The 23,754-nt window shown below is 45.9% G+C and overlaps 2 protein-coding genes across 3 annotated transcripts; both read right to left on the bottom strand.

Annotated features, from left to right (window-relative positions):
- Window positions 1-131: 131 nt before the first annotated feature.
- Window positions 132-4,697, bottom strand: PSMC3IP (PSMC3 interacting protein). 2 transcript variants are annotated; one of them, XM_054593800.1, is made up of 8 exons: window positions 4,575-4,697; window positions 4,372-4,472; window positions 4,104-4,193; window positions 1,985-2,096; window positions 785-930; window positions 618-671; window positions 431-490; window positions 132-352 (listed from the first exon to the last, which is right to left on the bottom strand). In XM_054593800.1, the coding sequence occupies exons 1-8, from the start codon at window positions 4,606-4,608 to the stop codon at window positions 296-298; spliced, it is 654 nt and encodes a 217-aa protein (XP_054449775.1). In that variant the 5' UTR covers window positions 4,609-4,697; the 3' UTR covers window positions 132-295. The 2 variants fall into 2 exon arrangements, with proteins under 2 accessions (XP_054449775.1, XP_054449774.1); XM_054593799.1 differs by having other exon boundaries at window positions 296-490.
- A 1,495-nt stretch (window positions 4,698-6,192) lies between these two features.
- Window positions 6,193-23,647, bottom strand: RETREG3 (reticulophagy regulator family member 3). The gene is made up of 9 exons (XM_054593868.1): window positions 23,377-23,647; window positions 14,723-14,829; window positions 12,982-13,012; window positions 11,935-12,061; window positions 11,241-11,325; window positions 10,295-10,432; window positions 9,165-9,244; window positions 8,401-8,533; window positions 6,193-7,986 (listed from the first exon to the last, which is right to left on the bottom strand). Exons 1-9 carry the CDS (start codon window positions 23,613-23,615, stop codon window positions 7,529-7,531), a joined length of 1,398 nt encoding a protein of 465 aa, XP_054449843.1. The 5' UTR covers window positions 23,616-23,647; the 3' UTR covers window positions 6,193-7,528.
- Window positions 23,648-23,754: the final 107 nt, after the last annotated feature.

Here is a 23,754-nt window from a genome sequence, read left to right as displayed (position 1 = left end):
TTTTTATATCAGATTATATTACAATAAATATTGCCAAATGCTTTCCTTTAACTTTGTTCCAAATCTAAGTGTTAAGCTCATGCGTTTGAAATGTGGACAATGTAATGAGCATAACCATCCACTCTGGGCAGCTAGCGCTCCCCACCCTCTCTGCCTACTACTCTGGTTTATGCCCACTCCTAACTGTTCTGCTCAACGGTGGAAAGCAGCAGCAGTAACAACAAAAAACCCGGCCTAAACAGGGCAGCCAGTCCGGGACATCTCTCCCCATCCCCCAGTCCTGCCACGGGAGCTCTCAGGGGTCTGGGAGCTTGACGTTGTAATCTTCATCTGTCTCTATCCCAACTTCCTCCTGTGGGGCAATGAGACAGGTGAGGGAGGCCTCCACAAAAATCCCAGGGCAGCAAGGAAAGGAGCGAGAACCACTTACAAAGAACTGCTTCTTGCTCTTGGGGTACCCTTCAAGGATCGCATCACACAGCTCTGACGCCTGCGAAGAAACAAAACCACTTTGCAGAGGGGCAGTACCAGGCACTGTCTGACGCACGCGCGATATCGGGCGGCAGTTTCTCTGGGGGCTGCCGTTTCCGGGGCCTGCCCTGGAGTTCTGCACATACCATCCTCTTGCGCCTCCTCCACTCCTTGCAGTACTCCTGCTTCTCTCTGTACACCTGGATGGAGGAAGCAGGTTCCGTTAAGCCCTTGGCCCCACAGCAGTCAGCATTCACTGGGGTCAACCCTCATCCTCAGTTCCCTGCACAAGAGGCCCTCCCTCCTAACCCACCTGCTCCTTCTCTTCTGGGGTCACATGGTTGGTGGCTGCTTTGATGTTCTTCAGTCTCTCAGTATAGCCAGCACATTCCTTTTTTAACTCCTGGATCTCTTTCTGCATCTCCGGTGTTGTCAGGGCACTATTCAACTCCTTGAGCTCTGAAACCACATCTCCCTGCGGTCACTTGCTATCCCCCAAGGAAAGGGGTGTCTTTCCCAGCGGGTGCTCCCTGAGGTAGGGAATGAGGCCTCCACTCGCTCTGGGTTCTACACTTGGGATCCAGAATGGGCCCCTTATTCCAAAAATGCTCAGGAAAGATTAAAATTTACAGAATTACCACTTTATTGGGTTAGCCCCAAATTTCGTTTAGTTTTCCGTACTATGGCTCTAGTAGTGCTTAGTTGTCTTTAACTTTATCTGAAACAATTTTGTTAGATTGCATTGTGACAGTCATCATATCAGCGTTCATTGGGGAAGAAAATCAAAACTGGTAAATTTTTGTGCAGCCATTTTACCATTGAAGATGGAAGAAAATAACACCACATTTTCAGCATATTATGCTTTATTATTTCAAGAAAGGTGAAGACACCACTGAAAGGCACAAAAAGGATTTGTGCAGCACATGGAGAAGATGCTGTGACTGATCGAAAGTGTCAAAAGTGGTCTACAAAGTTTCTTGGTACTACTGACATTTTGGCCAAGTAATTCTTTGCTGTGAGGCTGTCTTATGCATTGGAATATGCTTAGCAACACCCCTGGCTTCTACCCACCAGAAGCCCATAGCAGGAGATAGGTGACGTAAAGTTATTAGTGAAAATGAAAAAAGTGTCTTTTACTTTACAGAAAAAACTAAATGGACTTTTTGGCCAACCCAATAGTTTCCTTTCCTCCTCCATCTACAAGTAAGCAGTGGTCCACTGTGAGGCTAAACAGACTGTTAGCTGTAGCCAGTTAAAAGAGCTCGGAATAAAGGGAAGTGTGGGACGATCACACCGATAATCATGGTAAAGAAAGCAAATGCATATTTCAAAAGTCATTAACAGTCATGCATTTCTTTTAATGTAATGTGGCAGCCCTGCAAAGGGATCTTCACTGCAAGAGTCAACAGCTCCCCTAGTAACTCCTGACTCTCGACCGCCCCTGGCGCTAGGGGCGCCCTCCTCCCCAGCCCGTTCCTACCAGCCTCCTACCAGCCTCCTACCAGCCTCCTACCAGCCTCCATGTGGCGGCAGCTCTGCTGCAAGCTCTGCACCTTGGCCGTGAGGGCCACAATTTTGGCATCCAGGCTTTGGAGGTCGGCATCACTCACCACGTCAAACTGGTCCTGCCAAAGACAAGAAGAAAACGCAAAGGGGGCTGATGTGTGGCACAGGGTGGAAACCCATGTCTAGAAAGGCAACATTCATGTTACTTTAGAACTGGGACTCCCCAACCTTCCAAAGGGTCTGGGAAAATAGCGGGAGTGCACTTTCGAGGAATCATTCAATTTAGTGCCGGGTCCAACAAAAGGCTATCAAAGTTGAAAGCTAATGCCTGTCCTCAAGGGGTTTCCATGTTGGCAGGATACTAAATAGGACAAATATCTTTCAGCTTAGTGGTTAAACCTCTCACTGGGCTGAAGGAGTAAAGGAACATTCTTTGCAAAGTGGTAATACCAAAATTGGGGGCTTCCGCAATAGGAAGAATCTGGACAGGCAGAGAGGCAAGACAGGAGGGCTCTAGCACAAGTCCGAGGAGCCCCTCCCATGAGCAACCAGCTGCTGGAAAAGGATTGTGTCAGGGCTCAGTGGGGGTCTTCTCAGTTGGTGACAGGGAGCAGGTTAGGAAGGACGTGAATGCCATCCTGGGCAGTCTGGACTCTACATTAAGGCAAGGTAAACCTTTATAGCAAAAGGGAGCAAACTACAGGCTGTAAACCAAATCCTGCCAGGTGGATTTTTTTTTTTAAATATACGTATTGAAACAGCCACACCCATTTGTTACATGTGACCCATAGCTGCTTTCGCTCTACAGTGGTGGACTTGAGTAGGCACGACAGCTGTGTAATTGTGGCAAGGGACCATCTGGCCTGCAAAGCGTAACAATATTAACTGGTCCTTTACAGAAAAAATTCTGTCAACTTTTCCTTTAGGAGACTTCCAACAGGGCAGTAACATAATGAAACCTACTTTAGGAAAATTAGCCTTGATGGTGGTTTGGTTCAGTTAAATGAGTATTTCATGTTTACTGGATGTTAAATACTGTGGGGGTGCTAAGTAAAGGAAGATGAATGAGAAACGGGATCTGTCCTGGGACAGTTTCATGAGGGAGACAAGTAAAAAGACAATTATAACACAGTACGCCTCTAGTGGTAAGTGCCTGAAAAGGAGGCCATTAGAGCGTTCAGCACTCAGGGAAGGTTTCTGGAGAAGGTGATGCCTGAGTGAAATTCTAAGGGATGAGTAAGAGTGAGTTGGGCAAGCAGGCAGAAGAGGAAGAAGGGACTGAAAAACTCTAGGCAGTGGAAGGACAATGAGCAAAGGATACAGGAGTAAAACCCATACAAATGGTCTAGTATTAACGGATGGAGAAATAACAGGGACAAGTATGGTTGGAAGCAGGCTGGGGCCAAGTCTCCAAGTGCCTTTTACCTGTTCCAGAGCGCACCAGAGTGTTGAGGGAAATGCCATGACTAGATTTGCATGAACACAGATCACTCTGGCTGCAGTGTTTGAGGCCAGGGGACCTGTTAGGATACCGCAACAGGTGAGGAGCACCTGCACTAGAGAGAGCAGTGACGGCAGGTGGAAAGGAGAGGACCTGATGGCTGGCTAGCCATGTGAGGTAAGTTAGAATAACTCCTTAGTCTCGGGCCTGGGTAAAGGCTGATTCCATTCAGAAAGAAGAATGTGAAAGGAGCCAGTCTGAGAGAGGAAGCATTCTGCTTTAGTCACAGTGATCTGAAAGACAGCCAGATGGAGGTCTGGGCTGGAGATTCAAAATTAATCTGTGTTTAGGGATGGGGGGGTGGAGACAAGGGAAATCATTTGACAGACGGTGGTTCTAATCTAGATGATTGGGAATAAGAACTCCCAAGCAGAAATGGATTTTGGTAGCAACAATTCAGGGTTTTCTGTTATGTATTATATTTCAAATTTGGAAATCTCATTAAGTTTGGATCATAGCAAGGGAGTACACGCTAATTTAAAGAATGGCTGGGGCCCTTTTAACGGCGTCAGACAGCTGAGTTTCATGGACTCCCTCAATTCCCCCAAAGAGAGTTAATACTAGGGGCCGATTCACCTAATACTGGGCTCTCACACGGCTGATAATCTGCGCGGGCTTCCCTCACCTGGTCCGCAAAATATATCTTCTGCTTGCCGTACATCTTTTCTTTGATCTTGCCTTGCTGGGCCAGCTGCTCCAGCGCCTTCACCACCGCCTGGCAGAGAGGAGGGTGAGGAGCAATCAGAGGGACTTCGGGCCGGGCAGCCAGTGATAGGCAGCAGCGCGCGACGAGCCTTAGGAAGCCCAAGGCTAGAACGGCAGCCTCGAGAGAGCGGGACCCCAGGCTGATTCGAGGGGTCTCAAGGGGAGGAATCCCGGAAGAGGGTCCTCACCGCTTTGCCCAGTCCGTGTTCCCGCTGCAGGTTCCCGAACACATCCTGGGCGCTGTAGGGCCGGTTCTGCTCCTCCAAGTACTTCAGAAGGATCCCGGGGGCTACAGGGAGAGACGAGACCGGGAGGGGCGCGGGGGGCTCACTCAGCCGAGCCCCTCACCTGCTCCCCTCCGGGTCTGCCCCGGTTCCCAAGGCCCGCTTACCTCCAGTCGCAGCTTCAGCCCGGCCTTTACTCATGGCCTTTTCCCGCCGCCAAACTCGGAAAGCCGGACGTTGCAGTTGCTCTGGGCAACAGCTCCTTCCGGCGTTGGGAGGGGCGGCACTTGTGCGGTGACAGGCGGAAGGGGAAGCCGTCTCGAGGAACGAAACGACCCTTCTGGGACACCGTAGTTCATTTTTCTTCAGAACTTGGGGGCCGGGGCCGACCCCCTGCTCCCCGGGTCTGTGCGGAGGAGGTGGGGGCACTCGCTCCCAACCTCTCCCTTCCTCCCCGTGGGAACGAAAGCCGTAGTAAGTAACGCCTTGGTTTCGAGGCCCAGCCCCAACGAGTCTACGCACTCGTGACCCAGGGCAGGGCTGAGTTCCAACGGGAAGAAACCGCAGTCTGGGTCACCTCCGGCTGAGCAAGCGGCTGGCTCAAGGTCACAAGGCAGTTAAGCACCGGGACGTGTCCTACCCCACGGCCCGAGGCTCCTCGCCAGTTTGTCTTATCGTTTGTAAAATAGGAACGAGGGGTATTTTGCAGGAGGGCGGTCCTGAAGACGTACTGCATAGCGTCCCTCCCGTTTGCTCATTACGGAGCTCCGCACACAGGGGGCGCTCAACTCACACTGGTTTGAACGCCAAGGAAAGGTAGGGTTGGGAGGGAGCTGGTCTGAACCCACAAAGCTTTTAGGTTTCCGTTAGGTGGGGTCCATCTTACGGCAACACCTGGCAGGTGCTTTCCACTCCTGCCCACAGTGACCAGTGGGACAAAGCCTAAAATAAGCATTTCTAGTTTCTGAGGTCAGCTGAAGGCCAAAGAGCAGCTGTCCCCGCAGCTCAAGGAATCCAGAGGGGCGGTGTTACTGTTTAAAGACTTCTGTTACCTAAAATTTCATTAGCCTTTGAAATATGCTTGTCTGCACACGTTTACGGGGCAGTATCAAGAATTAGAAACGATGGAACTGCAGGTTAGACGCCGGCCGAGAGAGTGCAAGTCTACCCTCATGTCGGCGCTCTGCTGGGGAGCGGGATGGTGGCCTCAGACCTTGGTGGTGGTTCTGACCATCCCAAGGGAAAAATAAGGATAGGCAAGTGGGCCCCTGCCACCTCGGCTTCCTCTTCCGCGGCTCTCACCTCCTGAAATTAATCGCATACCAGATAATAAGACCTCTCAAGGGTAGGACACCATTCAACATTAGTCTCGTAAAAATTGTTCTCATACAAGATTTATTCCCCAGCACCCCTCCCATCCCCACCCCAGTTCACAGTGGAGGACTAAGGAGATTCAGAGCAGGATCCCCCATGTACAAGAAACACCTTCCAAAGAGTTTGCTCTCCTTCCTTCCCTCCCTCTTGCTAACTCCCAAGGCCTGAAGCTACACACTCTCATGCAAACACACGAAATCCCACTCCTTTCCCACACCTCCCATTTTCCCCCACGCCTCCCATTTTTTTGCCGCATCACAGACCACCTCTAGGACATCTGGGCTCTGAGAGAGAAGGTGTCCAAAATCTGTTTGTGAACCCTAAGGTGGGGAGATGCCATCACCCCTAACCCTCACACAAAGGTGGCTATGAAACAGGCACGTAGCTCTTCTACCTTCTCACTGTTAACTATTTTCATTTCCTGGCCTCTACCTTGTCCATCAACCAAGAGCAAACATGTCAGCACACTCCCACCTGGAGCCCATGAAAATGGGTTCTGTCCAGCATCCCTCACTCAGGTGTGGGGTGTTGGGGGAGTGGTCCCTGAGGATCAGCAAAGGGTTAATGCAGAGAAAGTCAGGAGAGTTTGGCTTGAGCTCTGATCAGGGCGGCAGAGAGAAGATGTGAGCTGGCACAGGTTTAGAACTAATCATCAATTTTAGTTATTTGTCTGACACGATTTTACTAAGGGCAGTCTAACAGATACCCCTTAGAGGGGTCTCTGCTCCTTACATTTTCTTGCTAAATGGGCTCATCCATAAGAGTCCCCACCAAGTTGGGAAACAATGAAATATAAAAGGTATTAAAGGAGCTGAATAGGGAGTAAGAAGAGCTGGTGCAAGAAGAGCTGGTGGCTCCGGGGATGAACGCCACTGAGCCATCTGTAAAGTGCTACTCTGGCAACCCCCGTGGCATATTGCTTCTCCAGAGGAGAGGGGGGGAGGAACAGGAACGTGGAAATGGGTACGGTATGGTATTGCTTTGCTAGCTGCTCAGGCTCATGGTCAAATGGAGCCAGGGGTTAGCAGCACCAAGACAACCAGGCAGCTCCACCAGTCTCGGTGAGACCATGAGAGAGGCAGGCCCTCACCCTCCCGGCCAGCCGACCCCACAGCCCTAGGTAATGGAGAAGAGGCCCACCCCACAGCATGTTCACATTTCCTCCATTTCACAAGCAGTGATTTAGAGCACGGGAGGGCAGGCCTCAGGAAATGAGGATGGCCTGGGCCAGAGGGAACAGGCCTGCTCTGCAGAACCCAAGGGTAAGCTCGCTTAGAAAAAGACAAATCAAATCATGGCTTAGCAAAAGGGAAGGATGACAATGCAACCGTTCCAGCTGCTGCCTGACATGAACCTCTAGGGAGGTGGAGGAGGAGGAAGGAAACGAAGGGCTCTTCTATCACTGAGGGCCCCCAAGCACCCATACCTAGAAGCAAACAGCAGCACCCCCTCAAAGGGGAACCGATACCCCCGACTCCTTTGTTCCCCCCAAGTACCATCCCGATGGAGAGCGCCCCCTAAGGAAGTGCACTCTCACTTCACTGACTGGGCTCAGAAACGGGTGTCCAGCTGGCGGTGGGGAAGCGAGGACCCTCTTTCAGCAGGCCCCTGAGCACCAGCCAGGCCACCAGGCCCACACATGTAATTCAGGGGATGAGACCTAGGTTCTTCCCTTGCCCCTTCACCTTTAGTGGGATGAGGAGAATAAAAACCTAAACCACAGTGACCCCCAGAAGGAGTCTCTGCTTTAGTGGCTCCTGGAACTAGCTGGGTCCAGCTGATTCAGCTCTGACTGATCCAGAAGCTCAAAGTCATCCCCCTCAGCATCGGTGTCCAGGTCTGAGCTGGGGGCCCGGAGGACACCTCTGGTCGCTCTCCGGGGAGGCGGGCCGGAAGGACCCGGCTGGGAGGCCCCTGACAGGGCCAGCTGGATCATGCCCTGGGAGACCAGGCCGGCAAGGTTGCTGGTAAGGTTGGATCCTGCAGGCAGGGCGTCAAGCAGGAGCTCCGGCAGTGCAGCTTGGTCCCGGCCGGCAGGGCGGGCCTGGGGCTCCTCGGCCCCTGGTGGGGAGCGGTACGTCAGGCTGGGCATCCCGATGCTGGTATCATCCTCATCATCCAGGCCAGCAGGGTCCACATTAATGGAAGGGAAGTCTGGAAGGTCTCTGGCAAAGGATTCCTCTGGATCACTGTGACCGTCTAAGTCTGAAAGAATAGAAGGGTGTCTGAGACATGGCAAGAGCCTGGCCCCAGCCCCACACAGTCAGTCCTATGTAACCAGGTTTTTCCTCCCTGGGTATCAAAGCGGGTAGGGGCGCTAAAACCTGTGGCGCTGGTCAGCTTTTCCCCTCCACTTAGACTGCTGTGACCTCCACTGGCCAGAGCTTCCCCTCTTCTCCCACTATGCCCCCCATGCACCTACAACCTGAGGCGACCACAGAAATGAGGGTTCCAAGGAGAGCAGCCATGCCGTCCCGGCTGCAGCCACACCCCCAGGGCTGCTCTGGCACCTGGGCCCCTACTCAGGACAAGGGAGAGGAGAGGGCAGTATCCCGTGTCCAAGGAAGCTGAAAGGAACAGTCAAAGCCATTATCAACGCAGATCCAAGGTTGACCTCACCTTCAGAGCCTTCTGTTAGAGGTGTTTGGCCCCGTGAAAGGTTGAATGTGCCATTGTCTGTACAGGAAACCTCAGCATCCGAGTGCTCAGAGTCTGTGATGGCCAACTCCCTGGCAACAGCAGAATCATCCAGCTGAGGAAAGAAAAGATTGACAAGGATGAAGAGACGACGCCACTGAGAACAGATGCACTTCCCCAGGAAAAGCTTTACTAATTAGTGGGCCCTAAAGGCTGCCCTCAGCCACCAGTGTAACTGGGAGTGGATGGGGACTTCTAAGTCTTGACCATTTTTAGGTTGCTCCCCCAAGGAAAACACCCTAGTCGTCAATCTTGAGTACATGAAGGAAAGCAGTCTTGGGAGTCAACCAGCTACTTACTCTTAAGCAAACTTATCCAGAGAATGCTTTCCACAGGTGGTCTGGAGGATACGCACACTGCCCAACCAAAGGTGAGCAGGGCTCTTTAAAAGATGATCACACCAGCTCCAGAGGTTCTGCCATGACGGGAGGAGTTAAAGGGAGACATGGAAGAGGGTGTGCTGGTCATCAGGCTCAAACTGAGATCTATGCACAAAGTCCCAGCACAACACTAGCTCTCCTTTCACAGGAGCGCCCGTTACGCTCATGCCTGGGCTCTCACGGGGGCAAGGGGCGGGGGGGTGTGAGCCGTGAGTTTACTGCCTAACTGTGAGGGGCCAGATGCCAGATGGCTGAAAGGGAGCTAAAGAAAACTAGCTAGTGGGGCAGCTCCCACCCCCAAGATACCTGAGGACAGAAGGCAGCAAGCTCCTCTTCGCTGTCACTGTGGTCCGCACCTCGTTCCAGGTGCAGAGCTCTGCGGCGCACTGCATGGGAAGAGCACGAGGCCTTGATGCTTTCCCTTGAGGGGAAACCCCCACCCGCTTTGGACTTTGAAGGCACAAAATGAGAACAGCTAAGAGAACCAACCCCTCTGAATGTGGCCCTAAGACTGAGGGTGGGTTGCAGAGCCTAAGTAGAAAGGTACACTGGTTAACACGGAAGAGAAAGAGCTCTCTCCCAAGAGCTCTCCCTCCCCCGGCCCCTCTCCCAACCCTTTTTGCTCTAGACAATGACCAACTGCCAGGCTTGTCAGCAGCTCTCAGGATCGTTGAGGGGCACAGTGGATGTCAAGGCGGAAAGCAGACGCTATCGCAGAGGCCAAAGGGAGACAGATGCCTTGCCTTAGTTAAGTCAGGCCTTTGAGGACTGATACTCATTCAACTGGCCGCCCCAGGAGGATGCAGGGCTCTTTGAAGGCCAGGGTTTAAGGAAACACCCAGCCTGACCAGCCCGCAAGAGAGGAAGAGCTCATGCAACTGTCCCCACTGTGTTGGAGGACCTCAGGCCAGTACTCTGCTGGCTTCTGAGACAGCAGCTGGAAATCATCTTGGCAGCTCTCAGTACTGAAGAGGCCCGACTTGGGGGTTTAAAAGACCTACTCTGCCAGTTAATAACTGGGAGCTTCAATTCTCTCAACTGGAAAAGGAAGATAATACCCCCCTCTTCTCAAGGTTGTTGTAAAGGTTAAATAAAATGATGTATGGAGAGCAGCCAGGACAGTGCTTGGGCATACAGAAAATGCTTCATAAAAAGCAGCGAACACTAGGGATATCTTCACAGTCTTTTATTCAACACAGGAGAGCTTGTCTCAGATTTGTTTAAAATGGGAGTGTCTTGAATTCCAAATGAGAAAAATTGGTAAGCCTGCATCCATTTCCCGGGAAGAGAATAGCACTTTTACCTATCATCCCCTACACACTAACCACACCCCACTTGTCCTACTTTTGAGGACCGACCCATTATGTCAGACCTATGGGCTTCCCTTCCCTTCCCCAAACTGCCCAAGTAGAAGGAAGCATCTTTTTAAAACTTACGGTGTCTCGCTCTCTGCTTGGACATCATATAGCCGCGGACACTAAAGTCCAGCCGCTGCAGAGCTGGCTTCAGTCGCACACAGGCTCGGTCCCACAGTCGGTGGTACACAGCAAGGGGCCACATCATGGCAGTTATAACTGAGAGAAGTGGGAAATAAGGCAACATGGAGAAGGGGCTGCACAGAACAGTCTTACCTGCCCCTCTGCTACCGTGTTCTGAGGGGCTTAGACGCTTACTGTGGACAGTTATGCTTAGTTCTGCTGGTCATCTTCACGAGTCTCCCCTACTACACGAGGGAGGTTTTGTTGGAGGGCAGGCACTTACACAGCCACCTACAGAGCTGACACACTGAGGGCAGAACAAGGCAGTGTAGTCACTTGCATGTGTATGTCACTGAGCCACAAACAAGGTCAAATGGTAACGATGGCTCAGAAATTACACAACAAATCAGGTGAGCGTCTGCTATGCAATGGCCACAGCCATAACCATTCAGTTCCTCCAGTCTCAAGCAAGCAGACTTCATGCCAGCAGGAAGTAACTAAAGGTATAAAACTGTGCTCCAAGGGCGGGGGGGTAGTACTCTAGGGTAAACGGAAGCTAGTAGAGGATTCCCCTAAGAGTTATGTTTTTGCTGTTACACAATATATACTGACTCTAAAAATTCTCTCATTAAATAGGGACGGACAGTCCTTTATAGCTGGTAATGGAATATATGTTAGTGGACCCTCTTCAATTTCTCAAGCTGAGTTGGTAAGATAAGGACTTCATATGTGGGGAGCCTGCTATACAGTAATATGATATTTTCATAACACTAAACAGATCATGAAAAAAATAAAAAGGTCATTTCCTAGGGAACCAAAATATAAAAGTCCGCTCCCTAAACCCAGAGTAGGCTGTGGCTGGAAAAGCTAGGAGAGCAAGCTCACAGGGATGTGCCATACTTACACAGTAAATAGGACAGCAGGAGCCCAGGGATGTAGCGGCCCAAGACGGCCAAAAAGGTCAGCATCCCACAGCTCAGCAAGCAGAACTGGGGGAGTCAGGAAACAGGATTAAGTTTCTGCTACATGGCAGGGGACTGGGGTAAAGAAGGGAGGTAAGGCAGAGATGTGACTGAAATCATTCTTTATGACCTATGAGTAAAGTATGGACGTATCAGAATGACAGATGTACCTAGTCACTTTGCATTCAATGATGATTCTCTTTGGGAGTCTATTCAAACTCTTTCTATGTGGCGAGCCCTGAGGGCTGCACTTTTCATGCTGCAAAACTGGTTTGAATAGGACTTAGCCAAATATTCTCTCTGAAAGTGTTGGTGGTGGGTTTTTTAAGTAAAAAAAAAAATAAATAAAACCCAACAACCTACCACATGTTTAATATGACACAGAATGCACACAAGAAAGCTTTCTTTCTCACCTTGGGGCAGAAAGAGGGTCTAATCTAAGTGGCAAGTGCCCAAAGGAGTCATCAAGTTCTTGTTTTAGTCCTAGCGGCTGCTCAGAGGTCCTTTCCTCTCACTTGCCTCTGTCTCTACAAAAGTCATGGTCTTTTCTTTGGATATAGAGTAAAGGCTTATTTCCGTTGAGCATGAACTGAACTGAGGAGCCAGGAATGAAAGAGAAAAAGGGAAGAGTCTTACCTTGCCTGGGTTTTGCTTTTTGAAAAGCAAAAGATTCCTTATGAAAATGGTCCCACTAACCCAGACTTCAGCTACATGGTGACAGAGCTCGGGCACGCTGAGTAACCGAGGGTGCACAAAGCCCCAGCTATGGAGAGAGAAGGGGGAGCCATGAAAGGAGGGTGCTGAGGGTTCCCTCGTCTTTCTGCGTAGGCAGCCAATGGTTCCGGGTTTAAACAGGGACAGGGGTGTGGCTGTCCCAGGTGCTCTGGAGGTGAAGCATGACTTTCTTCTTGGCTCACCAGGTTGAAACTTGAATTTAGGGACTACGAGGGCAGACTTGTTCTGACAACTCAACCCTTTGAGCAGATAGCCCAATCCTCCTGTGTAAACCTGCCACCAGCTCCACGGACCTTTGTACTTAGAAACGTCACCCTGCATTCAGCCATTGCAATTCGCTGTGATCGCAATCCAGGGATAAAAGTAAAGCGCAGTCTGACACCGCTGCTACTGAGGAGGCGGCCACAGTGGATATGCCCCTCAGAGAGAAAATAAAGCAAAACCAAAAATAAACCATAGCAGAGAAAAGTACTTGGATCACACATATGGGATGAATGAACTGAGAAATGAAAGCAGGAGCTGTAAGACACAAGAGGAATCTTTGGCTTGCTGATGCCAGGAACCAATGTGTTTTCTGACCAGGGAACTTTTAAGGAACCAGAGGTCACAGAAAACACTAAATGACCCAGTATAAAAACCAGGAGACAAATGAAGTAAGTTGCCTCTTGGTTTTCACACTACGGCTGGATAATGCAGCTAATTCCTTGGCATGTCAGGTTACAGGGCACTGTAAGATGTTCAGAAACTTCTCTTTTAAATATCAGAGGACATGAGCCATCTCAACATATTGCTGCCTGAACTTTAGGATTTGTTAAAATGATTACTGGAACAGACTAGGTTCTCAGCTTACACTTTGTCCAGAGCATAGGGTTAACAACATGTAACCAGAATATCACAACAAGAGAATCAATCAGAGCAACAAAAATGGATTTAATTAGTATTCCATACCTCTCATTGTCTAATGCGTCGGGTCTTGGCACTACAATATTAAAACAAACACCAGCATTAGTTGGTGGGGAAAACTAAACATGAAAATGTTAGGCTGTTGGTCTGACTGCTCAAGTTTTAATAGGTTTGGGGGAAAAAATAAAAAGGAGACACTGTGTTATACTGCCAGAGTTAGGGAGCTGCAGACAAGGGAATGATGCCTGATGCTTGCTCATTTCTCCAGCAGAGCCGGGGCGGGGGGCAGGGGACAGGGAGGATCCAAATGGAGCAAGAGGGCTTCTTCTAATCACTGAAGCTGAGAGCCAAGGTACACCCAAAAATAGTTCATCCCGCCCCTCAAGTGTATCTGGTTTGCTCAAACACATCGACGTGCACCAAGTTACCAAGACATGTTATAACTACCCCAACCCTAGAAATCTGCCTATTCTTTTAAAAAAGGGACACATTAACTACAATGAGTGATGTAAAGTCTTTTGACATGATCCCTGGAAGTCTGCAAAATAGGATGGGAATGTATTTAAAAGCTGTACACTGTGATTTGAATATCCTTCCAACACTTCAAAATTAACATGTCCAAAACCCGTACCAATTTTCCTCCCTCTCACTCCCCATCCAAACCAGCTCTCCTGCCTGCCGTTGCCGGTATCTGCTAACTGTAATGCCGTTCTCCTGCTGCTCTCGCTTTGAAATCCCAAACTTGGTTAGCGCTTACTCTTCTACCCCTATTTATTGGTCACAACGCGCCCTCCCCCTTCACAGCTCCCCCAGCTGGCCAGCATTTGTTTCCGAAGACACCTCTTTGACCACTTGTCACAAATACTGCCACAGCCTCCTATCTGGTCCCCCTCCTTCCCGCTTTCTCCTTCCATGTAGTCCCGTAAAATGCTATCATAAACTAATCTGTAATAGCATCTCAGCCTATAGCTCTAATTTTAAAAATCTGCAATGCCCACCTAGTACCTATGAGATAAAGCCCAAACTTCCAACTTTAGAGGCTTACAAAATTTAATCCTGACATACTTTCAGTTTTATTTCCTAGTACTCCTTTTAAAGACCTAGTCACTCCTGTGAAACTACCGATTCTCTGGTCTCAGGAGACACTTTGCAGTTTCTGGTTCCTCAGACTAACGGAAACAGTTTTCTCTCTACCTGTCCAAATCTTTTGCTTCATTGAAGGCTTGAGCTAGGGCAAAAATACAGGACAAACATACTGATCACAAGCTGAACAACGACATCTCTGGCACTGTTCTATAACTTTCTTAATTTTCTTATGTATGTATAACCTTTGAGAAAGGAACCACATCTTAGAATACTTCATATAAATCATAATGCGTTGCTTAATGCATTTATGTGCATTTAAAATATACAATTTAAAAGAAATTCCTGAGGCAAATTGATACTGCCTTAGTAAAGACATAGTATCCAATGAAGTGAGTTATCTTGTAAAAACTTGAGGACTACTTAAGGCCTGCTTATTCTTCAGGCCCATTATGAGGGCGAGCTCTCTCTGGCAGCCAACAGAGATCTCCTGGGCTCAGCAATGGGAAGGGCAGAACTCAGTTCTATGGAACTACATGCAGCTGGAGCACTAGTCCTCCAGGTGTCTCCTAAAGCAAGTAATTCGAACATCAAAAGATATTCCCAGTTCCACATACCCCCTCATAGACCCCCAAAACTAAAGGTAAAAATTATAGGGAAGACCATTTCCAGTTCAGAGTGTTCTAAATGCTACCAAACTCACCATTTATTTCTGGCCAGATTTTGTTCTTCCATTGATCTATACACACTATGATCATTGAGCTGAATGCAAGTAAAAAAACAAGACGAAGGGATGTCAGTGCAAAGAACCTAAAGAGAATGAAAAACAGAAGAAAGGTCATTACTCAATTAAACTAATTTCATAAAAGACCGTATGTCCACTACAGGCTCTGTAGTAAATATACTTAAGTCCTAGTTATATACCTTGAGAAAAATCATTTCAACTTTCTGAATTTCATCTATCTTAACTATGGGGAATTTGCGTCTATAAAGGTAGAGAACTACACCAAATACCATCTTAAAGACCCTCTCAACTTTTAAATCTGTGATTCTGTTAATTTCAGGGAGAAATTCACCCTTGAAACAAGTTGTTATGATAAAAGCAAACATCTTTCTACCAAATTAGACCTGAGTATAAGGCAACAAACTGGTAGAGATGCATTAGAGCATTTAATTTTATTGGATATCCTTTGTGAACTGAGGCCCCCAAAAGTAAAATGACTTGTCAAGGCCAGAAAGAAAGCACTGAAGCTATGTCTAAAAACCAGATCTTCAGGCCTGTTCGGTGTGGCTAAGTTGGTTAGAGCATCGTCCCATAAACCAAAAGGTTCCCGATTTGATCCCTGGTTGGGGCACATACCAGAGGCAACCAATCAATATTTTGCCCTCACATAATGTTTCTCTCTCCCTACCTCTCGCTCCAAAAGCAATGAAGAAAATGTCCTCTAGTGAGGATAAAAATAAAATAAAAGCCAGTTCATCAGAAATAACACCAATCCATCTTAAACCTTCCAAAAATTGAAGAGGGAACGCTTCTTGATTTATTTTATGAGGCCAGCATGACTCTAATATCAAAGCCAGACAAAGACATTACAAGAAAAACCACAGACCAATCTCTCTCCTGAATACAGATGCAAAATACTCAATTAAATACTAACAAACTCAATTCAGCAGCATATTAAAAGGATTATATACCATGATCAATTTCTAGGATTTATTCTAGGTATGCAAGGGTGGTTCAGTGTTCAAAAATCAGTAAATGTAAGGCATCACATTAACAAAATGAAGGAAAAGCTAGTTTTTCTTTGAAGGAATTAATCATAATAGATATTTACAAACAATCTGGGAAATCTGAACACTGAATGCACAGTTGAAGATATTAAGGAATTGTTCATTGTTTTAGGTGTGATGATGTTATGGAAGTTATTTTTAGAATCCCTATCTTTTAGACGTATATACTAAAATATTTATGAATGAAATAATATAATGACTGGGATGGAATGAAACAAAAACTTAGAAATCAGTCACCAGTGACAACCCTATTTCAATTTTCCACCCGACTACTTACAGGATATTGTAATAATACATGAAGTTAAAGAAAGAGAGCGACTTAACAGAATAAGCCTCTAGAGCTGCCCCAGGCCATTAACTTCTCTCTCCAAAGCCAGATCATCCCAACAAACAAGCAAATTTAACAAGGCCAAGGATAATGGCTCTAGAGCTTCCCATTCCCCAGCGCTGCTGCTTCTGTACCCAGTAGTGGGACGAGGCACGGTCGCTGTTTTCTCCAGAGGACTTGCAACAGCTCTCCGGGGAGGCCATCCAGACTGTCCGCAATCTCCGCTTCCCAGATCATAATTACTAACACAAATACAAACTGCAGTAGGGAAGGATATTAAGCTCTCCTGAGAAAGGTGGTTTTCCAAAGATGATACCAATAAAAATACTGTTCCTCTAAGACCCAGACTATTTTAGTGGCCTGTTACAGCCCCCCACCTATGCTTCAACTCAATCCCACCAGCATTTGAGTTCCTGTTACATGCCAGTGACGAGTAAACTGTCCAGTTATGGAAAAGAGTAAGACGTGGATTTTACTTTCAAGTGTACTTACGTGTCTGTGTGCGTGTGTTTGCAATATAACCTGATGTGGTGATAATAACAAAGAGGACATGTAAGCTGGAATTTGACAGACAAATGGTAAGAAAACACTGGCCAAAGGATGTAGGGACGGAGATGACATTAAGATAGGGAGAACTGCCAGCTGGCATGATATATCTAAGACAAGTACTTTGACAGAACTGAAACATAAAGAACAGAGGGAGGGAATGAGTACGGGGCGAGAGGCAGGAGTCAGACATGAAGCGCCTTTTATGACAAAGGGTATTGGATTTTTGAAGGTGGATTAGTAAACAGTTTTACAAAGGGTGTATTTTCTCGGACATGAAGCCTAACATCTTCTTGAACAAGATTAATTCTGGTCCATAAGTCAATTTTAGGACTAGATATATCCTTTTATTGAACAAGCCAATGCAGAAACTTAAAAGGAGGAGTTTTTGTTTGGTATAAAATAACATGTCTTGGGAAAATAGTTTCCTCCATATAGATAAAAACCTAATTAATAGAAAGATCAGCCCTGGCTGGCATGGCTCAGTGAACTGAATGCCCACCTGCAAAGCGAAAGGTCGCCAGTTGATCCCTGGTTGGGGCACATGCCTGGGTTGCTGCCCAGGTCCCCTGCTGGGGGTGTGTGAGAGGCAACCTATCAATGTTTCTCTCCCTCTCTTTCTCCCTCCCCCTCCCCCTAAAAATAAATAAATAAATATTTTTTTTTAAGGAAGAAAGAAAGATCACCTCAAACTACTAGAGTTGACCCCTCCAAGGAAACCAGACAATATCGATGCTCCCTCAGGGGTCTATCAAAGAAAACGGATGAGCGCGGGCTCCTTTTCTACCAGCGCTCCATATGAAATTCCTGAACAAAAAGGGAGTACCATTCTCAATAGGTATGTTTTGGATATCCTGAGGGTCACATTATGCTTGGCATTTTATGGAGGTAACCTGAAAGCCTACTTGTAAACTCTGGAACTCTTTGTAAGGACAGACATAATTGAAGACAAAGTACTTTTGAGACCGGTATAGTTAAGGGATGGAAGGAAAATAAGGGGAATGTTCCTCTGGATTAGTTTAATCCTGCAATGTTTATTCACACAGGCCCAAAAATTTACATGCAGCTTTAACAGTGTACAAGTCTGATAAGACAACATGCAAAACATTTTTCAGCAACTATAATCAGCATGAGAACTTTCCAACTTAGCAAAAACAACAGCGAATGCAGTCAGTTCTGGATACTCGCATGTGAATTACTCAAGTTGGGCATTCACTGCCCATACACAGGCCATTACTCCTACCTATTGTGGGCTCACAATCAATTTTTCCTTTTATTTATTTTTATTACTTCTAAAGGCAAGCATGTTCACTGAAAAAAGTTTAGAAAATATAAGTAATCAAGAAAATAAAAATAAAATTAATACACTAACTTGCAAAAAAAAAATTTGTTTTGAATCTGATCAAGCCTCCAGATCCAACTACCAATTCACCAGAAATACAGAGCACCGGGGAATGCGGTAAGCCATGGGTGAGGATGCAATCATCAAAACCCAGTCTGCACAGCACGCTACAGGACAAACTGGTTTCTTCAACAAACAGAATGCAAAGAGAAAAGTCTCAAAGGGAACCAGCAAAGTAAAAGAGATGTAAAAAACAGAGCAATCTGTCACAATATGGGGACTTAGTTTGGATCCTAACCAAAATAAACTACTTAAAAAAAAAAGACATTTATGAGAAAATTGAAAATTGAAACACTGAAATCATTTTTTTTTACTTGTGACAGTGGTAGTAGTATTTTTAAAGTCTATTTTTCAGAGACACATGCTGGAGCACAGATTAAATTATATGACATGTAGAATTTACCTCCAATTCAAGGAGAAGGTTTAAAAGAACTGAGGTGTGGACGACACAAAATTGGCCATCAAGTGAAAATGCGTAAAGCTGGGTATATGGTGGCACACGATACTGTTCTGTTGTGTGTATGTTTTAGAGTTTCCATTAAAACGTTTTTTTAAATAACCCATTATCCACATATATACCCCAAAATGTGAACAGGTTATTCTCTTCCTTAAAAAAAAAAATATGCACACATAAAGACCAAAGAACAGCACGTATATTAACTCCATGGAAGTATATGGCATATCTGGTTTAAAAACCTTCTTCATTTAACAATACATAGACCTGTTTTCCTTTAGCACCAGAAAAGCATCAGAAACTTTTAGAATGATAACATCATACATATATACATTTAGTCTTTTAAACCTTTCCCTAGCTGAACAAGGACGTTTCCAATTTTTGATGTAATACAGTGAAGCTGAACTATACATCAATAAGCATGACTCTTTGTCGTTACTTATGATTAACTACTTTAAGTAGAATTACTAGGTCAAAAGGCATTAACTTTTTCTTTTTAACAGTGTTAAGATATAGTTTCTATACCGTAAAACTTTACTTGTAAGTTGTCTAAGTCAATGGTTTTTAGGATATGCAGAGCTGTACAACTATTGCAATGATCTGAGAACATTTTCATCACCCCAAAGAAACACGTAACCACTAGCAATCACTCCCCATTTTCCCCAGCACCATAACACTTACTAATATTTTAAGTTTCTTAATACATGTTGCCAAATTACTTTCCAGAAAGGCTGTCAAATTTATGCTCCTATCTATCATATGCCAATCTTTCCACATTTGCCCCGAAATTAAATACTTTTTTTTTTTAAAAACCTGAGAAGCAGAAATTAGTACTCATTGGCATTTACATTAGAATTTTTATTAGAGATGAGAGTAAAATTTTATATCCATTGATTTATAATTATTTGTACTTTTGTAAACTGTCCATCCTCTTTATTAGAGGCTAAAATCCAATTAATTATCAGCCTAAGTAATATTATTCCTGGAAAAACAATCTGGTATTCAGAAAAATCATACGAAATTCCAAAACTAAACATTTTCTCTTAGGCTAATTATACCATGGGACCTCATTTTAGTACAGGTAAATTGGAGTTTGCTACAATCAAACAAAATAAAGATGACATGGCTACTTTCAATCAAAGAAGACACTATTTCTGGGTTCCTTTGTAATTGCGAAGTAAGTTTCTCAGTGGCACTTCAGACAAAGCGTTTCATCCTATAGGGACAGAAAGCCCATTATTGTGCAGCACTTGTGGCTGTCTAGTTAATGAGCCAGTCACTGTAATTTAGAATGTAAAAAAAATTAACCCAACCTACGTCAGGTGGTGGTAGTTACCACTTGCACAAAACCAGAAATGAAATCGACTAGCTGCTCTGACCTACCTTATGTTAATGAACAGAAAACACCCAAACTTATAATTAGGACAGATAAAAAATGATGGCAAAAGAGGGGCCAAACAAACAAAAAAGGCCAAGGCATCCTCAGGAGTCTTCTTGGCCACCAAAAGAAACAAAAACCCTCTAAAGACTATATATATCATCAGACACATTTGCTCTACAGATTTCATCTGAAATTTGCTGTGTAAATGTTTTTCCACGGAACAAATGTCTTTACTTAAATGGGCCCTCCCTTCCATTTCCTGTTCCTCACTACTTTTACTCAAATTCTAACCTTTTAAATCAGCATTGCTATATAACTTTAACCACTTTTGGGGTCATTTTTTAATTTGGGGAGTTTTTTTGGGGGGGGCACTTTGGTTTTTTCCATTGGTGAAAACAATAGATTCCATAATATTCCCTAGAATACGATAAGGTTAACTCAGACTGCGGACCGTGAAAGCAGCCTGTGGATCGCCCTAAATCACTAGTCTGCATTGAAAGACCACCTAGAATCACAGAACGCTGAAAACTGGAAAGGAGCTCAGAGCAGCCCTCAGCCCCCCTTGGACTATGTGCTCTTCACGCATTTCCAGGGCTCATTTGTCCCCCCCATATCTCCTAGGTCTGTGTCAAACTAGAGTTACTCACACGTGTTCTTTTCTGATCCTGTCAGGATACACTCTTGCTGACTCATACTCGTATTCTTCCCCCAAATCACTCTTTTATAGGTGGTGTTGAGGATAATGAAAACAAACACAAGCAATTGGGGGAAAAAATTAAGAAAAAAAGAAGAAAAAGAAAAAAGAAAACAAAATACAAGCAATTGGAAATGAAGGCCTGACATGACTATTATTATCCCAGTGATCACAATATATCAGTGACCAGAAGCCAAATGGGCTGGAAGAGCTCTGATGTAATCACCATCATTTCTCTGAAAATGAATGTTTTTGTTTTGTGTTTTTTTGTGTTTTTGTTTTGGTGAAAGCCTTGAATACTGTAGTAGTAAGGCATCTACATCTATTTCTCTTTTGTCGTCTTTTCATTAAGACATAGGAGGGCACACTCAGAGGTACAGAAAAACCCTCACAGAATACAAAAAAGGTCACCTTCCTGAATTCTGATTCTTTTGTACCCCTACGCGATCATCTAAAACTTCAAAATGTATAAAACACTTCAGTTAGTGATGTGTCATTATTCAAAACAAATAATGAGATGATTTCTCTCTGACCTGAGCCAATGACCCTTCCTCATTTCCTCAACACTTAAAATGTCCACGAATTAAACACTCTTTGACATTCCATAGTGAAATAACAACACTCATATTCAATAGGATGCTACTGGAATGTTAAGTCTATCTTTCAATTTGAACCTCAAACTACATTGCAGGAAACACACTTACTACAAAAAAACAAAACAAAACAAAACACAATTCTGTGATTGCCAATGCCACACCGTATTAACCTCTGGGGCCTTAACACTATCAGTCATTCTGGAACCTTCACAGGTATGAGTACTCTCCGTAAATAGTATATCCATTTGCTTTTGGTGTCAAGAGTCACACCCTCATTTTGCTATATTTCTCCCCCACCTACTTAGAGTGTGATGGGAATGTAACAAGTCACTGTTCTGGATACACAGCAGGCAACCTATCAGGAAATGCCCGAGATAAAGACCAATAACGACAACGCTTTAGGAGGCCAGTAAGAAAAGGGGATCTGAGGTTCTAAACACAGCATATTAATACAAGTAAACACTGTCGCGCTAGCATTGTAACATTTAAAGATGTGTGTCAATAAGAGCAGCTCCTTATATGTAGACCTCCACCTGTATTCTACCCCAAAAATCTCTTTCAGGCTAGGGGCACACACAAAGTCCCCTCCCCAAAAATAAAAACTTTCATGCTGCTGATCCATGTACATTAATAAACCCTTAGTTAATCAGGATTCATTGAAATCCTGGTAGTTTTCATATATCAGCTAGTCACATTTTGATACAAAAGGGTTTACTGAGGACCAACTTTTTTTTCTATAGGAGTACAATCCCAATGTGGGAAATGAAGTTCTAACTGGATGGTGTGGGATTTGGGGTTGGGAAGGGAACACATAAGGAACAAAGAAAAGGTCACTTTGGTAAACCCTCCTGAATGAGGTTACAGAGAACAAGACAGAAGTCGGTACCAGGGGATCAAGGAAGAAGCACTACCCCACTAAAAAAAAAAAAAAATAATGCTATTAAAAAAAAGTTGTTTATCATCATGTTTGCTAAAAGCCCTGGAAGCAACGAATGGCAGAAACTACTGTGACAACTTTAACCTGAGTCTCCTCCAGACTATGAGAGGATTAACTTAACAGTTGAACATTGTATCTTCCTGTCAATGAACTCAAAAATGTTTTGCTCCAGCTGACAAATTCTCCTTCCAGAGAAAAGATAATAAATGTTTTAGTTTTAAAACCAACAATTTTAACGGGAAAGCTATTTTGGGCAAAAACAAAAAAGTTTGGGAACACATACCTTGTTCTGTTTCAGGCTTATCCAGAATAGTCTTATCATTTCATTCAGGTGCATAAGCCCCGCCCCTACACCTCCGTTCCCGGGGAATCTGATCAATAATACTTCCCTACATATGAGTGGCAGGTCCTATGAAGACCGAAGTCCACTTTAGGTAACGACAACTGAGAGAAGCAGCAGTTCCACTGTAACAAAGCATGACATAGATTCTTCAAGTATATTTTAGTCCCACTTTTCCAGCTCAGGAAAACTTACACTATTAGACATCCTCAATCTCCTTGCCTCTAAACCATGGCTACAGATGTCTAATTCTTTGGAACAGGGAGGAGATGCAATCCTCAGTAACTCTCAAACGGGTGAAATCTCACAATCATTATTTCATAATTGTTCTTTAAAAGCTCAGAACTTTCAAGTTGCAGTTCTGGAGGCTCTCACTGACGCTCAGACTTCACAAACTTCCTTGAGTGAGCGAAGAGAATTCTAAACATGCTCATTCTAATTCATATTGCTCGGGCTGATTTTCTTATCACACCTTTGCAAGACCTCACGCACCTACCCCAATAATAACTACCAAAATCTCTGGGGAGTCTTCAAACCGCATCCGAGCAGACACGAGAAAGAAGGTGATGGCCTCAAAGGACACGACTTTCCCCGGCTAAAGCGAGGCGCTCTCGCTCACCGCGGGCGGCTCAAGATGTTACCAAAAGCGCCTGCCAGATGTGCAGATCAAGGCTGCAGGAGGGGGTATAGCAGGGAAGACACCTGGAAGGCGCTGCGGAGAACTGCGGTGCGAAGCTTGCAGGCGGGAGTGGAGAGAGGTGAGGCAAAATTAAGCAGGGACAGGAAAGAGCCAGTGCAGCGCAGAAAACAGGGGAGGCGAGAGGTGGAGCCCCAGAGAAACCTGACGAATTCGCGCCTCGGAGGGTTTCCAAGGGTCCAGTTTCTCACCAGAAAGCCGCGTTCAGCCCCAGGCACCACAGGGCGCTCCTGGCTGGCCGCTCCCACACAAGGGCTGCCTGCACTCGGCTCAGCAGAGGCTCGTAAGGTCCCAGCACCTTCACCAGGGCCCGTTGCGCCGCCTCAACCTGCTGGTCGCGCTCCAAGGAGCCTGACATAGCGCCGCGGCCCCTGACCGTCGGGCCCGAAACTGGGCCTGGGGCCGCGGCCACCCTCTCAGCCTCCGCCATCTCCCCCCCGCAGCCACCACATCCGGGGCCGCGGCCCGACAATCACAATAACACCAACTGCGCAGCCGCGCGATTGAGCGGGGAGGGAAGTGGTTTCCCTCGACACTGCGCCTGCGCGCGGGCTCGTGCTCGCGTCCAC

Source organism: Pteronotus mesoamericanus, unplaced genomic scaffold (genome assembly GCF_021234165.1).
Source record: "Pteronotus mesoamericanus isolate MK-2021 breed Mesoamerican mustached bat unplaced genomic scaffold, CSHL_Meso_final scaffold_476, whole genome shotgun sequence".
Classification (NCBI taxonomy): domain Eukaryota; kingdom Metazoa; phylum Chordata; class Mammalia; order Chiroptera; family Mormoopidae; genus Pteronotus; species Pteronotus mesoamericanus.
Note: the sequence above shows the minus strand (reverse complement) of the source record. Positions and strands in the feature narration are given on the sequence as shown.